A 20070-nucleotide genomic window follows, 5' to 3' on the forward strand; every position below is an offset into this window, starting at 1 on the left:
CTTTGGGTCTGGCTTACTTCACTTAGTATGATTCTTTCCAAGTCTTTCCATTTCCTTACAAATGGTGCGATGTCATTCTTACTGATGGTGGCATAGAATTCCATTGTGTATAAATACCACATCTTGTTGATCCACTCATCAACTGAGGGACATCTGGGTTGGTTCCATATCTTTGCTATGGTAAATAGTGCAGCGTTGTGTTAATGGATTTAATAAGCCCTTGTTTCTGTACCAATGGGAGGATTACAATAGCTCAAACCTAGACACATAAGGCCTTATAGGATGAGGCCAAATTAATGAACCTCCAGGACTTGGAAACAAGAGCTTAATTATAAGTGACTGTTATTCTTTATGCATTATGCTTTTCTCTCTTCTCTTGTGTTGCCCTTTGGCTAATCTCATATTGTTATAGTATCCCACTTTGTTACCTGGTATATTATATAGATGTTTACTTGTTTATTTGAAATAGGAGAGAGAAAATGAGGGGAGGGGGTGGGAGGAGGGAAAAGAGGACAAAAACATAAGAAGGGATATCAATGTGTGAGAAGTAATGCACCCTCTATCTGGTGAATATAAATGTAACCCCTGTATACATTGAAATTAAAAAAAAGAGAATGTAGAGTGATAATTAACATGAAAAATGAAAATGGGAAGACAACCAATGTTGAGATGATAGAGGAGAGGAGAGGGGGAGAAAGAAGATATACAAAATTCACGTGAAAAAAATCATCAGGGCTTGAACTCAGGGCCTGGGCACTGTCCTGAGCTTCATGAATGGTAGACAAGCACTCTACCACTAAGCCACATTCCTAGCCCATTAGGAAATTTAAAAAGTAAAAATAAGAAAGTCAGTCTTAAATTTGACTATGAAATGCCATCCTTCAAGTATATCATTTTTAAACATGATTCTCACATTAAAGTTTATTTCATTTAGGAAAAACTAAATGCATACATCTGTCCAATTAACTTACATGCTGTTGTCAGATCGATGAAGAGAATTATCCCTTTAAGGAGAATTGCTGCAGAGTAGCCAAGCTAATGGTTAAAATCATCACTAAAGCTGTGTTTCATCAATTAAGACAAAATCTCCACAGGATTCAAGAAAATGGAAACCCAACCCTTTAAGAAACTGCATTATCTGGTAGATTTTACCTTAGGCAAGTCTAGGCCTTCTGGATGGTTACCAAGATACCCACATCCTTTTTTCCATAAGACTGAACCAGGAATAGAGCTTATGCTTTGCTCTAGTAGATGGAATGCCAAAATGCACCAATAAAAATAACTGACAAGGCCGGGAGTTTGGCCTAGTGGTAGCGTGCTTGCCTAGCATGCACAAAGACCCAGGTTCGATTCCTTGGTACCATATACATAGAAAAAAAGTCAGAAGTGGTGCTGAGGCTCAAGTGGTAGAGCTCTAGCCTTGAGAAAGTCCAAGGACAGTGCTCAGGCCCTGAGCTCAAGCTCAGGACTGGCAAAAAAAATATCTGACAAGGTATGGTTGTGAACAGACACTTTTTTTGGAGGGAAGCTACCATTTCTGTAGTGTATTATTAGGCTCCTTGTGAGCAAAACAAATCATTAGTACTATTAGTTAGTATTCACAAACTCCAGAGCTAAAGCCGGAATTACCCTGCAGGACTGGACTGGTAAAGATATTACTGCAACATTGTCAGCTGAATCATCACAATTAATACCTTGAATTTCACCAACACTGGTTCTTTGAATCATGTCTTTGGAAATTCATTGGTCTTTTGTAATTCTTCATGTCATTTAAGCAGAAGTGCTGTATGCCTTTATTCCTGATTATCTACTTAAGGATGTTTGCCTTGCAAATGACTTTGAAGGTGGAGATTGCATTTTCCTGCTGAGCAAGACTAAGGCATGCTTACTGCTCCTGATAAAAGATCCAGGTTTCTTTCGTGGAACACAACCATAGCATATACAGAAAACTCTACAAGTCCACCCACTTTATACATATACATATATATAATTACATACAATTATGTAAGCTTTATATCCTGATATGTCAATGACATTACATGAAATTATATATATTTTATATTCTGATACTAACAGCAGAGTCTTTTGCTTTCATCCAATAGTTTTATGTTATCTGTGGACATTTCTACAGCTGGTTATTTGTTGTCTACAAATAATACAGACTTTCAAACAGTTCTTCAAGCATCATTCTGAATTGCTGCCTGTGACTTTTTTTTTGCCCATCCTGGGCTTGAGCTCAGGGCCTGAGCACTGTCCTTTGGCTTTTTCAAGGCTGGAGCTTTACCACTTGAGCCACAGTACCACTTCCAGGAATTGAACCTGGGTCTTCGTGCATGCTAGGCAAGCACTCTACCACTAGGCCGAACTCCCTGCCCATGCCTGTGACTTTTGGCAACTGGAGGTACACACCAGGATGAGAATGGCAGAATCTCACATATTGCAGTTCTGAATAAATCAAGTGATAGCTGCTTCTGAGTGATAGCTGGCTTGTAAATATGTTTACAGTTTTAAAATAAAAAAGCCTTTAAACATAGCTTTTTGTTCTCTTTTTCGATTGCGGTCAAGCTAACAGGCAATTCTCAAACTGATATATAGAAGAGTTTAGTTTCAAAGAAAGAGAATCATTAACCTTTAGGAAAAGACTTCAAATTTCAGAGTCTCCCCAGAGCTATACCTGTGAGATGGCAAATAGACACTAGATGGCACTCTAAGTGATTATATTTCTGCCTTCCTCTAAATGAACTCATTGCAGTAGAGAGAGAGAGAGAGAGAGAGAGAGAGAGAGAGAGAGAGAGAGAGAGAGAGAGAGAGAGAGAGAGAGAGAGAGTGTGTGTGTGTGTATGTTGTGTTGTTGCTGGGAATCAACATCTAGGAATCTAGAAAGCACATGCTAGGAAGTGCTCTACTCCTGAGTTACTCTATGATAATAGTTATCGCTAAGGACAAAGTTTTACTTGCTACTGTATTTACATTTAAACTAGTTCCTGGAACAGAGCAGGCACTCAATCCAGCTGAATCAATAAATGGAAGTGATGTGTTCAAAGGTCTGAAGTATGTGGAAAGAGTAGAGATAAGAAGACAAAAGACAATGGTGTTATTAACTTTTATATGAAATATGTTCAGAATATCAAAGTCAGAGACATTTTAAGACAATAAGAAACTTGTTTTGAAAATCAGAAAGTCAAATAAAATGTTAAATCTGTCTCTATGCTACCTCTTTTCCAGGATTTAGTGCGGGAATAATAAAAAGAATAAAAAAGTCACTATTTCTCTTGGGGCTGGGAGTGCTTGCCTAGCATGCATGAAGGCCCGGTTCGATTCCTTGGTACCACATACATAGAAAAAAGCTGGAAGTGGTGCTGTGACTTATGTTGTAGAGCTCTAGCCTTGAGAAAAGTCCAAGGACAGTGCTCTAAGTTCAAGCCCCATGACTGGCAAAAAAAAGTCACTATTTCTCAAAGTGGCCAGAGAAGGGAGGGAAGGTAGGCCATAGGCCATGGATGAAGTCCTGATTTTTTTCCCTAAAAAGTGATTTATTTATTCTCTCTTATTCTCTCTCTCTCTCTCTCTCTCTCTCTCTCTCTCTCTCTCTCTCTCTCTCTCTCTCTCTCTCTCTCTCTCTCTCTCTCTCTCTCTCTCTCTCTCTGCCTGTGTGTGTATATAGTAATTTATATGTATGTGTATTGTTGTTGGAAAGGTGAAGTGCAGAGGGGTTACAGTTACATAAGTCAGGTAAAGAGCACATTTTCTTATTGAACAGTGTCTCTCCTGCCCTGTCTTTCTCCCAGGTTTTCCTCCTCCCAATACTAACCACAACTTGTATAATTCATTTTCGACATATTGTCTAGTAAATACCATCACTGCCACATTTGTTTACCCTTTGTCCCACATTTTCTGTTCCCTTCCTTATTCTCCCTAAAACAGATAAATTTACAAACAAAAGATACAGAAAACAAAAACAACAAGAAAGAAAAAAATCCTCTTGTTTCCATTTCCTGGAGTTCATTTGGATAAATACTATTTTATATTCACATAGCTATTAAGCTAGATAGGATGGCAAAGGCTGATGTTTTCCATGTCTTTTGGATGTTGAAATACTTAGTACTTGGGAAGGAATTTCATAGTATACGTGATAGAATGTTTTATTCAAGTTAGTGTACATCTGAGTGTTTGCTTATTTTGGTGGATGTGTGATGGCCCTAGGAAAACAAAGGATGCTTTGATTTGCTAGGTAGAATATGATGTCCTTTCTAATACAGGATAAAATGCTGGTTGGAATAGTCTGGGTAATTCTAAGATCTGAGGACATAGGTCTGCTTTTAACGATTGAAGCTAGGAAGCTGTCTGATTAAAGACTGACAGCTGGGATATTGAGAATTTAATTTTTGAGAAAAAACAGCAGGGGTTGAGGTGATAGCTTAGTAGTTGATCACTTGCCTTGTGCTGAGGTTTGATTCTCATTAAATAAGGAGGAGGAAGGGGAGCAAATCTCTTTCCCTTAATAAGTTTCTTCTATAATATCACAAATTAAAACAGACTAAACTTTGCCAAACTTGAGACTGTACGTTTCTTTCTCTTTTCTTTTTTTTTAAAACTCAAAGCATGATATGATATAGTGAACAGTAAGGCCACACAGATACATCATTTCTGTTCATATATATATATATGTATATAACCTTAAAAAGGATCAGGAGTAAAAGAAAAGTGATCCTGTAAAGTTGAAGTTAAGCCACACACTGATTAGGGCATCAGAACACAGGCTGTGCGCTGTGGTTCCACCCCTACTGTAACTGGCTCTACTACAAAACCCAGGCTACGGTGGTAGGTCCCTTAGCTGATTGCTGTCATTTTGATCTCAGTGAGGACATGTTCTAAACACAGTCTATTATCTGGATCCCCTAGGCCTTCTTGCCAATTTAAGAACTTGCCACCTTTCCGATCTCAGTTCTGCTTCCTTCTTTCCTGGCAGAACAAGTATGACTCAGAAACTGGCTCCCCTGGTTGTAACATGAAGTGATACACCATCCGGGTCATTTCATGGTAAGCTGATGCCTTGGCTTCATGAGCTGGTTCCGCGAGGTGTGTTTGCCAGGTGAGTTGTTGAAACAGCACTAACAGGCGGAGACAGAAAGGGTTTGCCACTGGCTTGGACTTCTTGGGACCTTTCTCTTTGGGAAGAGTTTTTATGATAATCTGAAATAGCTCCGGAAGATTCCAGAGGCAGCAGAAGTGAAGTAAGCATTGTGAAGTGCCGTCATGGGAATCCTGTATTCTGAGGTATGTCTTAGATATGAAAGTGGGATTTCGAAAGTGTTAAAAGGCATTCAAATATAATTTCATATCCCTGCTACTTGTCTCCTTTACTACTTGCCTCCATGTGTTTGTATGCTTGTGTGTGTTTATATATATATATATGTACATACATCTCTCTCTGTGTATATGTGTGTTTAACACATGTAATTTTGAAATACTAAAACATTAGTTGGAAGCCATGGTTTTCTCATGCTAAACACCCAAAGGGAAAGTAGGTATTATATATGACTGGGTTTTTAAACATTGGAAAGATTGATTCTTCTAAGAAACCACATGAATAGATTCACCTTTCAGCTTGGTTAGTTGGAAAATTGTTAAAAGGGATAAAGAACAGATATAAATACAGTACACTCTTAACATTTTGAGCACTTTCTTTGCATATCTGATAGATATGAAAATTATTTTTTCCATTATGGAAAGTGACCTTATAGAATCAAATAAATTTTAAATAACACTTCAAGGATCATAGAGAGTAATGTTAAGAGTGTAAGAGGCTTAATAACATTATTGGTCATGATTTATTCCTTCTCCCTGATGAAATTAACTAGTTAGTCTGCATTCCATTCCTTGTGCTCAAAGAAATCTCCTGGGTGGGTTTTAATCGTTTATAAAACGTAAATGATTTGCCCTTATTCTGAATGCTTTGTCTGTGCCTGTGTGTGTATGTGTTGTACAGTTTGATCATTATATCATTCTACCATTCAGCATGTCTTATTCAATGACTTCAATCTCATAAAGAGGTTCTACCTATCCCAGTAAGTCTGTTCCATCTTGCCTGTGTTCAGCAAATGACATTTTAAAAAAGAGAACGGAAGATGATTCGCATGTGAATGATTAGTTTACCCCTGTCCAGAGAGGAAAAAAATACTTCTCTAGAGCAATGCTTTTTAAACTTTAATGTGTATGCAGATACTTCATAGGTCTTACTCAAGTGCATTGTATCATCTTGGATCTGATGAGGCCTAAAACTGCACATTTCTGCTTCCTAATGCTTATTCTGCTGGTCTGTGGACCACACTGAGTAGCCAACTTCTAGGCTTGGTCCTGAGAACAGTCATATTTTTAAAAAGTCTCTGTAACCCTCACCCTTTTGCCCTGAGTGAAGGGGACAAGGGCAGGAGAATGCAGGCAATAATTCATTGTATATACCACAGGATTGTGAAAAGTAAAGGAAGGGTGTGGTAAGGGGGGTGAAAACGCTAAAGGTGTGATCTAGATCAGATGCATTGTACACTTAAACTACAAAGATATACATAAGGCATACATAAATGGTAAAGATTCAATATCTAGTTTAAAAATTGGGAAAAAGAGGGGCCAGGAGTTTGGCCTAGTCGTTAAAGTGCTTGCCTAGCATGCATGAAGACCTGGGTTCGATTCCTTGGTACCACATATATATTAAAAAAAAAAAAGCCGGAAGTGGTGCTGAGGCTCAAGTGGTAGAGCTCTAGCCTTGAGAAAGTCCAAGGACAGTGCTCAGGCCCTGAGCTCAAGCCCAGGACTGGCAAAAAAAAAAATTGGGAAAAAGAGAAATGATGGGTGGGGAGGGATGAGGAGAATGTGAAACGGGACATTGATCAAGATGCACTGTGATCATAAAATGTTTTGTTCAATGGCAGCTCATTTGTACAACTTCTTAAAGATTAATAAAAATATTTCTTAAAAAAAATCTCTGTACAAGCAGAGCACTTGTCAGAGTGTGAATCTGACAAAGAGTTGAGCCCAAGTAAAGCAAAGCATGACATGTTTAATTATTTCTAAATGTCAAAAAGAATATTTTATTTTTCAAACATAATGAGGATAGGCTTTTTTGGAATTTTCTTTAGGATTCAAAAGTAAGTACAGGGGCCAGGAATTTGACCTAGTGGTAGAGTGTTTATCTAGAATGCACCAAGACCCAGGTTCTATTCCTCAGTACCACCTACATAGGAAGTCTAGAAGTGGTGTTGTGGCTCAAGTGGAAGAGCACTAGCCTTGAGAAAGCCTAAGGACAATGCTCAATCCCTGCATTCAGTCCCCAGGACTGGCAAACAAACAAACAAACCGTACAACACAGGCGCGCACACACACCCACACCCCCCCCCACACACCCCCCACACACACCACACCCTATAAAAATCCTAAGTTACCAAGAATCTCATTGGTAATAATTTGAAGCTTATGATTCATATTGAATCACAAAAGTATAGGGCTTGTTTGAAATAAAATTGCACAACCCAGTATCACAATGGGGCAGATAGTAGGCCCTTTGGGGCCACGCTGCTTGTTTGTCTGCTTGCAGCAACAATTTGAAACACATTAGTCACCTGGGAAGTTTCAGTCATTTCAGAAATTATTTTTTCCATTTGGCAAGTAAATTCTCCATTATTCCCCCATGATGTTATATTTTGATTCCTAGACTCAGAGTATGTTGCGAAATATCTATGATTAATAATATGACTTGAGTTTTAGTTACGAATAAAATTACTGATGAGAAGTGAGCCAGCTTAGGTTTTCTGATATTGCTTACATCTTCTGCTTGCAAGCTGGTTTCTATATATATTGGGGAAAAAAACATGGTCTCATCCTTGGTATTCTGATGTGAAAAGTCTTCCAAAACAATGTTTCTCTCTAAAATGTTTAAGATAGGGTGGTTGGAGCACGCGTGCGCATGTGTGTGTGCGTGTGTGTGTGTGTGTGTGTGTGTGTGTGTGTGTGTAATTCTATTGCTAATGGTTTTGTGGCTTCATCAATAATTGACCTTCAGTGAGCATCAAGAATGTGTCACAAAACAGGATAGGATCTATTTAGCAAGATCAAGATTTTCCATTTCTATACAGATGAATAAGAAATCCTTGGTACACAGAGCACTCAAAAGCAAGAAATTACAGATGTGCTGATCATAGCATGAGGTGACAATGACAAGAGTAGAGGGTAGTGCAGAGACTCTTCTTTTGGAAAAGTAAACAAAGGTATGAGTCAGGAACAGAGGCTGCAGAGGGCTGCTCTAATGGAACCCAACTTCTGTTTGGCAAGTAGTGGCAATTCCTATGATGCAAAGTCAGAAAGTTAAAAAGAAAGAAGGAGGGAGTGAGGGAAGAAGAGAAGGAGAGAATAAGGAGAAAAGGAAACAAAGGCAGAAAGGAAAAGGAGAGACGGAAGGGAGAAAAGAAAGAATGAAGGAATAAAGAAAGAAAAGAAGCGAAGGAGGGAGGGAGGAAGGAAGGGAGGGAGGACAGAAGGAAGGGAGGGAGGACAGAAGGAAGGAAGGAAGGAAGGAAGGAAGGAAGGAAGGAAGGAAGGAAGGAAGGAAGGAAGGAAGGGAGGGAGGAAGGAAGGAAGGGAATGTCTGAAAGGTCTGCATCTATAGCTCAGTGACTCAGAGTACCTGACTAATGTACAGAAACCCATGGATTCTATTCCATCACTGTAAGAGTAAGAAACAAACAAACAAAAACAAAATTCCAAAAGCTATTTTACATTTAGATGAAGAGAAATAATATGCGATCCTTTTTCTATGTGCCTGAAAAAACAGACTTTATTAGAGTCTAGAAGTCACAGTATGTAAAGAAGCGAGTTATCAGAAAGGCTAATTTGTACAAGGTGCTCAATATTTTTTTTAAGATGCCTTAGTTTGGCGAGACAAAAATTATTTTTTTTCTGTTTTTTCTTATCTGAAAAGACAATTCATTAATTCTGAAGCATTTTAGCTGAATGTATTGTTGTTGTGGAACTGGAACTCTGGGCCTGGGTGCTATCCCCAAGCTCTTCAGCTCAAGGGTATTGCCCTATTCCTTGAGCCACAGTGCCACTAGCTGAATATTTTTTTTGGTTTTTCAGAAATCATAAATCTTCAGTTAATGAAACATTAGAATGAGTGAAATATCAGTACAGAGATGGCTAATAAGCAATGAGCCAATTCTTCTGAACCTCAGGCAAAGTTCTACAAGATGCTACTTTAAATGAGAAGTTTGAGAAGTTGTTACATTTTGGGGATACACTACTAGAAAATGGGACTGGTTTGGGGAACGTTTGTTGAGGACAGTCAGAATGGTACAAGTAATTCAGGTCATTCTATGTAATGGAGGTAACATCAGCTATTTTTCCAGCTGTGATATCATACTTGTAGGAAGGCAAAACATGATTGTTAAATAAAATGTGTCATGAATCACATGCTGAGTGTGTATTACACTGTCCACAAACACAAGGCCGTGAGCCCTTGTTTACCCTTTTCACTCATTGTTGGCGCTCTACCAATCAAGCCACACCTCCACTTAGTATATTTTGCGTGTGGGGGGGTGTTATTTAGAAATAAGAATGATTTAGGTTTGCCTACTTGAATTAGTTTGAAACCCTAATCTGCCAATTTAAACTCTTTTATTGAATTAATTAATTAATTCAATTTAGTTTCTCATCGATAACTTTAAGTAGCTGTCCAATGAGATTTCAATTCAAACTATTGGTCTCTGAGCACAATGCCTCTTGACATTTTCTTCTTCTTGAATAGCTGGGATTACAGGTGTGAGCCATTGGCACTACGCTAAAGACGTCTTACATCCAGTGCTGGAAATCGACATGGGATGTGGGCAGAATGGGATTTCAGCTCTGTGCAATTTTTGTCCTTGAAGAAGCATAGTATAGAGTATATTTAATCCTCACTGTCCCCACACAAAATGGTCAACCTGAGCACGTCCTGGAAGCAATAGGTAAGAGCATTTATTGTAGCAAGAACTGTCCCATTTGATACAAGAAAAACAAAGTATAGACGATTTATTTTTTAATTTTCTTGCTCACGAGGCTTGAACTCAGGGCCTGGATGCTGTCCCTGAGATTTTTCACTCAGGGCTAGTACTCTACCACTTTGAGCCACAGTTTCACTTCTGGTTTTCTGGTGGTTAATTGGAGATGTCTCCTGAACTTTTTTATCCTGAGTGGCTTTGAACTGTGATCCTCAGATCTCAGCTTCCTAAATAGCTAGGCATAAACCACCAGCACCTAGTATGTAGACAATTTTAATGTTAGTCTGTCTCAACAAAGTTACAGGAAGCGGAGACTTTTCTTAGTTGATAGTCTACTTCAGGGTTTCCCCATATTTGAGCCTTTACACTGGCCCCATTGCATGTATGCACATATATACAAAGTGCACAGTCGCATATATAGGGTACTTTTTCACTTTGTACTTGCTTGCCTCTTATTTCAAGTTGGCTCATCTTCATCTGCTTACCTTAAGGTGCTCACTTTTTCTGAATTTTTTGGTAAATTACTCTCCTCTCATTTTCCTGGCTTGCAGGACAAACTCTATGTACCTTGTTTATTTCAGCCAGGTCAGGGAACAATGTCACAAACCAGCACTCTCAGCTTCAGCTGACTGCTTTAATCCTGCAAATGGGTGCTTTTGGTTTTCTCACATTGACACTTCTCATTATGATCACCCCAAATCTTGCCCACCACATCAGACAACCTTTTCTACCTTTGTGTGATCACATCTCCTGTGTCATTAACTAATTTATCTATCTAAACACCAATGGCATTTATCTAGTTTTGTCTACCAATGTATATATGCATGGTAATTCCACATTAACCTAAACCCTAAAGATTGGATCTTAGACTGTGTGGCAAAATATTTCAGCCAATCTCAAGTTCCATCTGTTCTTTCTCTCTTTGGCCTTAGAACCAGGATTATCCTTTTAGAGAGTAAGGCTAGGTTCATTCTTTTCTTTCTATCCTATTCTTTTTCTTTACCTTCTTTAAACTATTATCTGTTCTATCCTATTCTTTTCCTTTCCTTCTTTAAACTATTATCTGTTCTTTTTTTTTTTTTTTTTTTTTTGCCAGTCCTGGGCTTGAGCTCAGGGCCTGAGCACTGTCCTTGGACTTTCTCAAGGCTAGAGCTCTACCACTTGAGCCTCAGCACCACTTCCGGCTTTTTTCTATATATGTGGTACCGAGGAATCGAACCCGGGTCTTCATGCATGCTAGGCAAGCACTTTAACCACTAGGCCAAACTCCCGGCCCCCTTTCTTTGTTTTTTAACTGTATTTTTTTGTGTTTTCTTTTTTGGTACTGGTGATGGAACCCAGAACGTTGCACTTGCTAGGCAAGCGCTTTGCCACTGAGCTACATCCCAGCCCCCATTATCTGCTCTTTATAATCATCTCTGTCCATCTTCACCAGCTGTAATACTTACAAGAGTAGCTATCACTAATTGAAGGTTTCATATGAGTCAGATCTGCGCTAATTGCTTAGCCTACACATGAACATTTAATTGTTTCTTAATAATAATAATAAAAGAATGGTTATTAAATGGAGAAGGAGGCTCAGCAAAATGTGCCCAGGTAAGCTGTTCCAGTAACAGATGTTAGGTGGCAGAACTGTCTGGAATGTGAATGTCTATCTCCACAGTAAATATTGTACTCTGTCTTTTGTTCTGTCAATGTACGAAACCTCTGGAAATTCTACTTCTCCCTGTCCCCTTCCCCCTCGTCAACTTCCTCCTCATCCCCCTTTTGCTTTTTAAATTCATTTCTATTCTTTTGAGATGAAGTCTCACTGTGTGGCTCAGGTTGGCCTGGAAATTGCCACCCTCTTGCCTTTACTTTCTGGAGTAGTGGAATACGCACACACATGCACACACACATGCACACACACACACACATACACACACACACATATATCTATGTATATGTGTATATATACATCCATACTCAGTTATTTTGTAATTTTGTTATTTGTTGATATGAGTACTGGGGCTTTTTTGTTCAAGGCTAGATCTCTACTACTTGAGCTATGCCTCCTCCACTTTTGGCATTTTGCTGGTTAATTATATAGAAGAGCCTTTTGGATCTGTCTACCCTGGCTGGGTTCAAACCATGATCCTCTGATCTTAGCCACCTGAGTAGCTTGGATTACAGAAGGTAGCCACTAGCTATTTCATACTTTTAATGATCATAATAGTTAAATAAGTGCAGTATGATAATTTGATATATGTGCAATAACCAAATCAGGGTAACTATCATTTTCATCTCCTTCGTGATCTATCTATCCTTTCTTTGTGTTGGCAGCTTGGAGTACCTTTCTTCTAACTGTGAACTATTGTCACCTTTCTCTCTTGTAGAACATTAGTATTTCATTCCTAACCACTAGGCATGTTCATAGTTGAGATATGACTTCGTCATTGAGACAAAGAAGGACTTAACATACAATAATAACATCAATAAACTGAGCACGGCTCATAAGCCAGGCATTACCATCTTACGTGCTATTTAATATTGTACATCAAAAGTAACTTATTTTGTTTTCTTTAAGAAAAATCTCCACATAACCAGTGTCAAAATACTCCTGTAGGCCTACTTCATGCCTTGTGTTGTGTCAAATGTGGGGGCTGCAGTAGAATGTGGGGGTGAGTGGAGTGGATGTAAGTCTCTGCCCATGAGTTCATAGCCTGAACTCAAGCGCCTTCCCGTTCTCAGTGCAGCCTCAACCTGATTCTGACTTCTATCAGCTCAGAACACAAGCTGTATATAATTAAGAAAAGAGGTAGAGATAGACGTGATACAAAATCCCGAGAGACAAGGAAGCCTTCTTGGATAAAGTGAAAATGAAGATTGAGAGATTATTTCAGTCAGAGGAGCACACAGGGCAGTTATCCAGATGGTAGTTATGAAAAATGGTTTAATTATTTGTAGACGAAAAGTGTTCAACAGGGGAAGTTAACAAGGTGAGGGTAGCTAAGATCTTGTCACTACACTTGAACTGTACTTTCAAAAAGGTCTTTGTAGTACTTTTTATGAGCGGAATCTCTGTTGTCTAACACAGATTTCTACGATAAGTGTGTTGAACACAGAGGGCTAGGCAGTTCTTGTTTTGTTACCCAGTTCATTCCTGAACTCCTTCCTCCCCACCACACATTTATTTATTTTACCATTAGACAAATCATGCTTTTTTAACAGGCCTATTTATCTGAAATTATGCTATCCAATATCCTAAAGAAGTCAGGTTTATAGCCTTTCGCCTGTTCATCTTTTTTTTTTTCTAGTCAGTGTTTGTCTAGTTCCATATCCTTAGCAATTTAGGAAAATGTAAGAGGTTTTTCATGGGCTAATACTGTAGACTTACAGCAAGGTATAGCTGAGATTAAAAAAATAAAGTTTAGCCTACACAGAAATATGTTACAATTTGGGAATATGTGTTAAGCGAGTAGATAATGATTGATTTTCCTTTTTGTGGATGAATTATACCTATATTTTAGTAACTGTTTCTCTTTCCATTCAGCCTATCTGCCAGGCAGCCTACCAGAATGACTTGGGTCAAGTGTGGAGATGGGTCCAAACAGACAACCAGTATGTCAACATCCAAGATGGCTTCAACGGGGACACTCCGCTCATATGTGCCTGCAGGAGAGGACATGTCAGAATTGTTTCCTTCCTTTTAAAAAGAAATGCTAATGTCAACCTTAAAAACCAGGTGAGCTGTGACACATTAGCAGGAAGTGTAATTGTGTGTAAGAGTTAATAATTAGGAATTCTTAGGAATTCCTCTCTCTGGAGTTGTTTTATATTCCTGCCCCTAAATTTATTTTATCATCACCTGTAGCTTCTAATATCCATGATTCTATTTTTCCTGATTTTTGAAATACAATGAAGGCATTTTATTGAACAAAAAATGAAATGGAATAAAATCAGCAAGTGTGTTTTATGATTTATTATGTTTTTGCGTTCTTGAGATAGAAAAGAATTTTTTTTGGTTTGGCTGAGTAGAATCTCTTCCTTTCATTCTTGTTTTTTTTTCCCACTATCTTCCTGATCAACTTTTCTACTACCTTTCGTTATGTTGTAGTCTTGACTAAATTCTCATACTGAACCCCAGAATCAAATTTGATAAGCTGTGCTAAATTGAAAAGCTTAAACCTATTGTCTGAGAAATGTTCACATATTTGAAGAACTGGTTTTATTTGCATTTTTCTAATGCTGCCTGTGTGCATGAGTGAGCATGGAAAAGTTGCCAGGAAGTTAAGAGTTTCTTACAAAGCACAGAATGATTAAATGTCCACTGTAGATAAAGAATGGATAGTTATAGCTTTTTATGGATTTTTTTCACTTTATTATATTTAGGTAGTTGGACAAAGGAGTTGTCCTTTAACAAAGCCATTTATGAATGTGATGTATGTTGATCAATGTCACACTTTCAACATTCTCACCACTTCATCCCTCCCACGGCCACTTCTTCCTTCACGATTCATAATTTTGTAGAATATTCATTGGATTCCTCACTGCATTCTCCCTCTCTTCTCTTCTTTTATCCATCTTATTTTTTTCTTTAAAAACTACAGTGAGGGGGCCGGGAGTTTGGCCTAGTGGTTAAAGTGCTTGCCTAGCATGCATGAAGACCTGGGTTCGATTCCTCGGTACCACATACATAGAAAAAAGCCGGAAGTAGTGCTGAGGCTCAAGTGGTAGAGCTCTAGCCTTGAGAAAGTCCAAGGACAGTGCTCAGGCCCTGAGCTCAAGCCCAGGACTGGCAAAAAAAAAAAAAAAAACTACAGTGAGTATGAGAATCCACCCTCTGATGATTCATTAAAATGTTCACTCACTTCTATTTGCTGCTGCAGATTTCCTTTAGACTGGATTGTGTAATAATCCTATCTATGGAAACCTGAGCTTACTAATCAGTAAGCAAAAGAAAGGTGCCATTTGCCATTGTATATTAATTTTTTTATAAAAGCATAAACTAAATTTTTTGGTTTTGATCATCTCAAATATGAAATTTTCAGTCTTTTTGCTTAATTTGTAGAAAGAGAGAACCTGCTTGCATTATGCTGTGAAGAAACGATTTACCTTCTTTGATTATCTACTGATTGTCCTTTTAATGCCTGTCCTGCTAATTGGTTATTTCCTCATGGTAAGTTCACTTTCTAGGGCCAGGGGACAAGTTATATATGATTTGTCATGTGTTGTTGGACAGTGAGGTATTGCTAAGAAATAGTAAGAAAATAAGCCCTGGTTTGTTCAGGTTGACTGTTGAAGTTCTCAGACAATGAAAATGTCAGAAACAGAACATGCACTTAACAGATCTCAGTGTCATAGCTGAGCTACACAGTGGAAGATTGGTTGTTTTCCATTGTGATCCCATGACTGACCAGGAGCTGCAGCTCTCTGCCAGAGCCCAGAAGCAGGAGAGAGTCTCCTACTGCTTAGCTCAGGAAAAGACCAACATTCAAAAATCTTAGAGCATGATTTCTTCATCTTTGATCCAACACGTAAGTTGAAAAAAAATCCTTAACTGAACTCATCTTTAGAGATGTTTCTAATATACAAGCAATACTATGATTAAACTAAAATGAGAAAAAAAAAGTAGCAGAGGAAGATAAACCAATGACACCACAATCTGTACAAGATGCACTTAGAAAAATCATTTAACCAAGACGGGTGGGGGGTGTAGGGGGGAGGGTAATGGGGACCAAGACATGTGAAAGGGTATCAATGTATGTGAATTAATGCACCTTCTATCTGGCAAATATCATGTAACCCTTTTACTAATTACAATAAAAAATAAATAAATAAATTTAAAAAAGAAAAATCATTTAATCTTGACTAAGAAACATCTGATACAAGCTAAAATCCTATTTGAAATATAGTCCTCTTCACAGATTTTTGTTTCTCCTTATTCTGCCTGAGAAATACTGACTCTGTATGCTTTTCTCTGGTGTTCAAGAATTACATGAGTTAAATGACAAATCTCCCACGTTTGGGGTTAGAAGCCAGTGAACACTGAGGGTATTTATGGAAAATCTGAAGCCCATTCACCTAAATGAACCAAATTATACTTGCAGGAATCTTTTTCAGGATACCTGGAGTAGAGAAATAGATTGTTCATGTGGAGATCTAGTCATATTACATGTAGAAGACAAAACTTGAGGTTTAAAAAGTGAAGCTCATGGATTAAAGTAATCTGACATAAAATGGAGTAAATATTTGTAATACAACTATTATACTTGTTTGTAATAGATATCAAAGACAAAGCAGAATGAATATCTCGTCCGAATGCTCCTTGATGCTGGTGTGGAAGTGAATGCTCCAGACTGTGTAAGTGCATGTATTCATCAGAAAAAAAATCTGAAGTGCTTTATATAAGTCATGTGCTTATCACTTACAAACGTGTTTTCTCTCTCTTACATTTAGTTTCTTTTATTTTTCTCGTTGCTAGTCAGGCATTGAAAATAAAATCTTTATTGGTTATTGGACATTTTGAAAAGAACTGGCTTTCACATTGGTAAGAAATTAAGGAAACTGGAGGCTCTGATAAGAAAATACACTCCCCAGTACCCAAGAAGCTGGAGTCACAATGCCTGGATGCAAATCTAAGCTTGCTTCTTTTTACTTATGAGGCATTTGTCAAGTATAAACTTACTTGGCTTTCTGTTTCTTCACCTGTAAAGTAACAAGAGGTATTGATAGCAACTGTCTTATAGAATGGATTCATGTGAAGCATGTAGCAAAGTGCTTGGCACGTAATAAATATTCCATGCATATTATCATAGTAAACACTCCATGGATATTAACAGTCTCTTTCGTACCCCAGATCCCAACCACTAGAAGAAAGGATTTATTTGTCTGTCTGTCTATCTATCTATCTATCTATCTTTAATTTATAGGTGGTATTAAGGTTTGAATGCAGGGCCTTATATACAGGGCTTTGTACCGGCTAAGCAGGTGCTCTTATCACTTGAGGTACATACTCCCCAAAGATTTTTCTTTAGTTTATTTTTCAGATATTGTCACATGTTTTTGCCAAGGCTGGCCTGAAATGGTTATCCTCCTTTCTCTGCCTTGACACATACAGTTAGGATTGTAGGCATGTATCATTATGTTCAGCTCAAGAGGCCCCTTTCACAAATGAGAGGCTGATCAGGATCAGAACAAAGGTTAGAGAAAAATCCTAATGTTTTCAAGGACAGTGATCATGGAGCTATTCATCCAGCCTCTCCTGTAAGAAAGTTCTGCTTGGGCCAGGAGTTTGGCCTAGAGGTAGAATGCTTGCCTAGCATTCATAAAGACCCAGGATCTATTCCTTGGTACCATTTACATAGAAAAGGCCAGAAGTGGTGCTGAGGCTCAAGTGGTAGAGCTCTAGCCTTAAGAAAGTCCAAGGACAGTGAGCTCAAGCCCAGGGCCTGGAAAAAGAAAAATAAATACATATAAAAAAGAAAGTTCTGCTTATACTTTTATCTCTGCACAATAATACTCATCTTTCCCTTTCCATTACTCAGAATAGATCAAAAGTGTATTCTTATGGCATTTCATTTCTTATAGGAATATGCAGTAAAACTCTAGGCTCCCAGTATTTACTTGAGAAAGGAAGTTGAAATTTGATTCTCAAAACTATCAATATTCATATTCATATTCAATCTCATATTGTTACAGTATCTCACTTTGTTATCTGATATATTGGATTTATTTGTATTTGGTTATTTGAAATTGGATAGGGAAGGGGGGAAAACCAAGACGGGGGCGGGTGGAGGGGAGGGTAATGGGAACCAAGACATGTGAAAGGGTATCAATATATATGAATTAATGCACCTTCTATCTGGCAAATATCATGTAACCCTTTTATTAATTACAATAAAAAACTATCAATATATATGTGACACTGTGTGAACTGCCACTGTGTAGTGGAAGAGCTCATGTTCTCATTCGTGTTTATACTTATTTTACCTTTGTGTATATTCCAATCATGTTTGAATTGATGCAGTTGTGTGGAGATGTGTGCAGAGGGACTTCTAGAAAGATGGAGACAGAGAAAGAGAGGGCAGGGAGAAGAAGAGGGATAGCACAAGACAATATGATTAGGAAATATATGCTTTCCTTTATTTCAAACAGAATGTGGGATAGTTTATTTTCTTAAGCATCTTTGAAATTTAGTAATAAGATTACTGTAGGTCGGGTTAAGGGCTCTTGAAGGTTTTCCTTGATATTTTTACTTGATTAAAAGATTTAAAAATTGTACATGTAGCAAATATTTCTCTTGAGTACTGTCCTTCCTAATTAGGTGTGTATCTACCTCTAAATAGAGGTATCATGTGCCTGTGCACATACATAGACACCCCATTCCATCATTTTCAAAAACTTGTGACCCATATCCTAACTCTACATAGTGCAAAGTTTCACATTTTCAACTATTTAGACACTATTTTATGTGGCATCATAGCCAGATTTCCATTAATAATGCCATCACCTAATAAAAATGTGTGCTATGTTCTATAACCATAGGAAAATTTCTAGAGAAAAAAGGTTCTGTTGGTCTTGGTAGTGGAGGTATTCTTTACTTACCCAAAACATAGATTTTTTTTCTTGATTTTGGAAGGCAAAACTCTAAACATTAACTCTGTATTCTATCAACTACAGTTTGTCATTGAAATTGGTAGTGTAAGAGTATACCCCCACTTTAAAGTACATAATGTGAAGCACAACAAAGTAAGTGTGGGTTTCAATGTCCAACTGTGATCTTACAGATGCTCTGTAGTGATATGATCATGTTCCTTGTTCAGACTGTGAGAATTTTTACCAGGAATCAGAGGATGCATTTAGAAAAGGTCTATGTAGAAACTCTTCAAGGAAAAAGATGATGCAATGATGAACCAAACTTTTGGAATCACAAAAGGAAAACTTAGCTTAACCCCTAGACAAGTATACATTACATCCTTTCATTCTGAATAGAAAAAAAGGGGGAATACATAAACGGCACAGTGAGGCAGCAGTATGAAGGTATTTTGGTGTGAGAAATATGAGTGCCCATAGATGGCTTTTGCTCATCTGTACACTGCAAATGGTGAATAGTTACTAAGGAAATGACATGCTGAAGTTTGTGGAGAGCTAACTGATGAGGTGAGATGTTGGCCCTTTGTGTTTCAGTATGGCTGCACAGCTTTACATTATGCCTGCAAAATGAAAAACCAGACTCTCATTCCGGTGCTCCTGCAAGCCCATGCAGACCCCATGATAAAAAATAAGGTACGGATCTGGGAACAGTGGCCTGAAGTTATCCTAGATGTCTCACCTCACGTAAGCCTTATGCTAAAGCAAGTTCATTGTCTTCATTGTCTCCAATGAGAATAACAATGAAGCTGATCCTTTTTATTAAGGACTCAGAACTAAATGGCATTTAGAGCCTTAACTAAGTCTACGAGTCAATCATTATTTAGTAGACCTTTTCTACTGGCATTGGACAATATTAGAAATAACTGATCATTTTTCTCTCTCAGGAGGGTGAGAGTGCACTGGATATTGTAAAGAAACTAAAATTTTCTCAGATTGAATTAATGCTAAGAAAAGCATCATAATCCTGTGACCTCACAGACGGAGACAGAGACACAACGGAAAGACTGGGTCTTTGTTGTGGATTGCTGGTCTCTGGACCACTCGCGTTTTAGAGAGAAGGATGGCGACCATGGTTGATGTTTGTGAAGAGCTTGATGTTTATAAGGCATTTTTAATTCAGTGGAGTCCATCATGGGTATAATCCTTCTAGAAGAAACAGTGACGTTGTGGAGTATCCACTTCTGTCTAAATCTAATGTTTCAAGTTCCATCTCTCCAAGAAAGGAGAGTCAAGTTACCAGAAACAGTGTTCTCTTGTCCAGCTTCATAAAGGGGCATCACTGTTCATGTCCTAAGAAGCACTGTTCCTCTCAGATGCAGTAAGTACAAGGAATAATCAAAGTATGTACTTTTGTATTGAATGATATGAGCATGTGCAAGGATTTAGAGATCCCAATGTAAACATTTCT

The 20070-nt window shown here is 38.1% G+C and overlaps 1 protein-coding gene across 1 annotated transcript; it reads left to right on the forward strand.

Annotated features, from left to right (window-relative positions):
* The first annotated feature begins 5256 nt into the window (after positions 1-5256).
* Ankrd22 (ankyrin repeat domain 22) lies at positions 5257-20070 on the forward strand. The gene is made up of 6 exons (XM_090345528.1): positions 5257-5277; positions 13561-13752; positions 15079-15186; positions 16293-16370; positions 19197-19295; positions 19547-20070. The coding sequence occupies exons 1-6, from the start codon at positions 5257-5259 to the stop codon at positions 19622-19624; spliced, it is 576 nt and encodes a 191-aa protein (XP_090201654.1). The 3' UTR covers positions 19625-20070.

Source organism: Megascapheus bottae, chromosome 15 (genome assembly GCF_031878675.1).
Source record: "Megascapheus bottae isolate mThoBot1 chromosome 15, mThoBot2.hap1, whole genome shotgun sequence".
In the NCBI taxonomy this organism is placed as follows: domain Eukaryota; kingdom Metazoa; phylum Chordata; class Mammalia; order Rodentia; family Geomyidae; genus Megascapheus; species Megascapheus bottae.

Excerpts from the sequence above, each read along its gene's own strand:
- Ankrd22 (XM_090345528.1), top strand. The coding sequence starts at position 5,257 with ATGGGAATCCTGTATTCTGAG. Across the intron at positions 13,753-15,078 it reads ATGTCAACCTTAAAAACCAG|AAAGAGAGAACCTGCTTGCA; the intron begins GTGAGCTGTGAC and ends CTTAATTTGTAG. Across the intron at positions 19,296-19,546 it reads ACCCCATGATAAAAAATAAG|GAGGGTGAGAGTGCACTGGA; the intron begins GTACGGATCTGG and ends TTTCTCTCTCAG.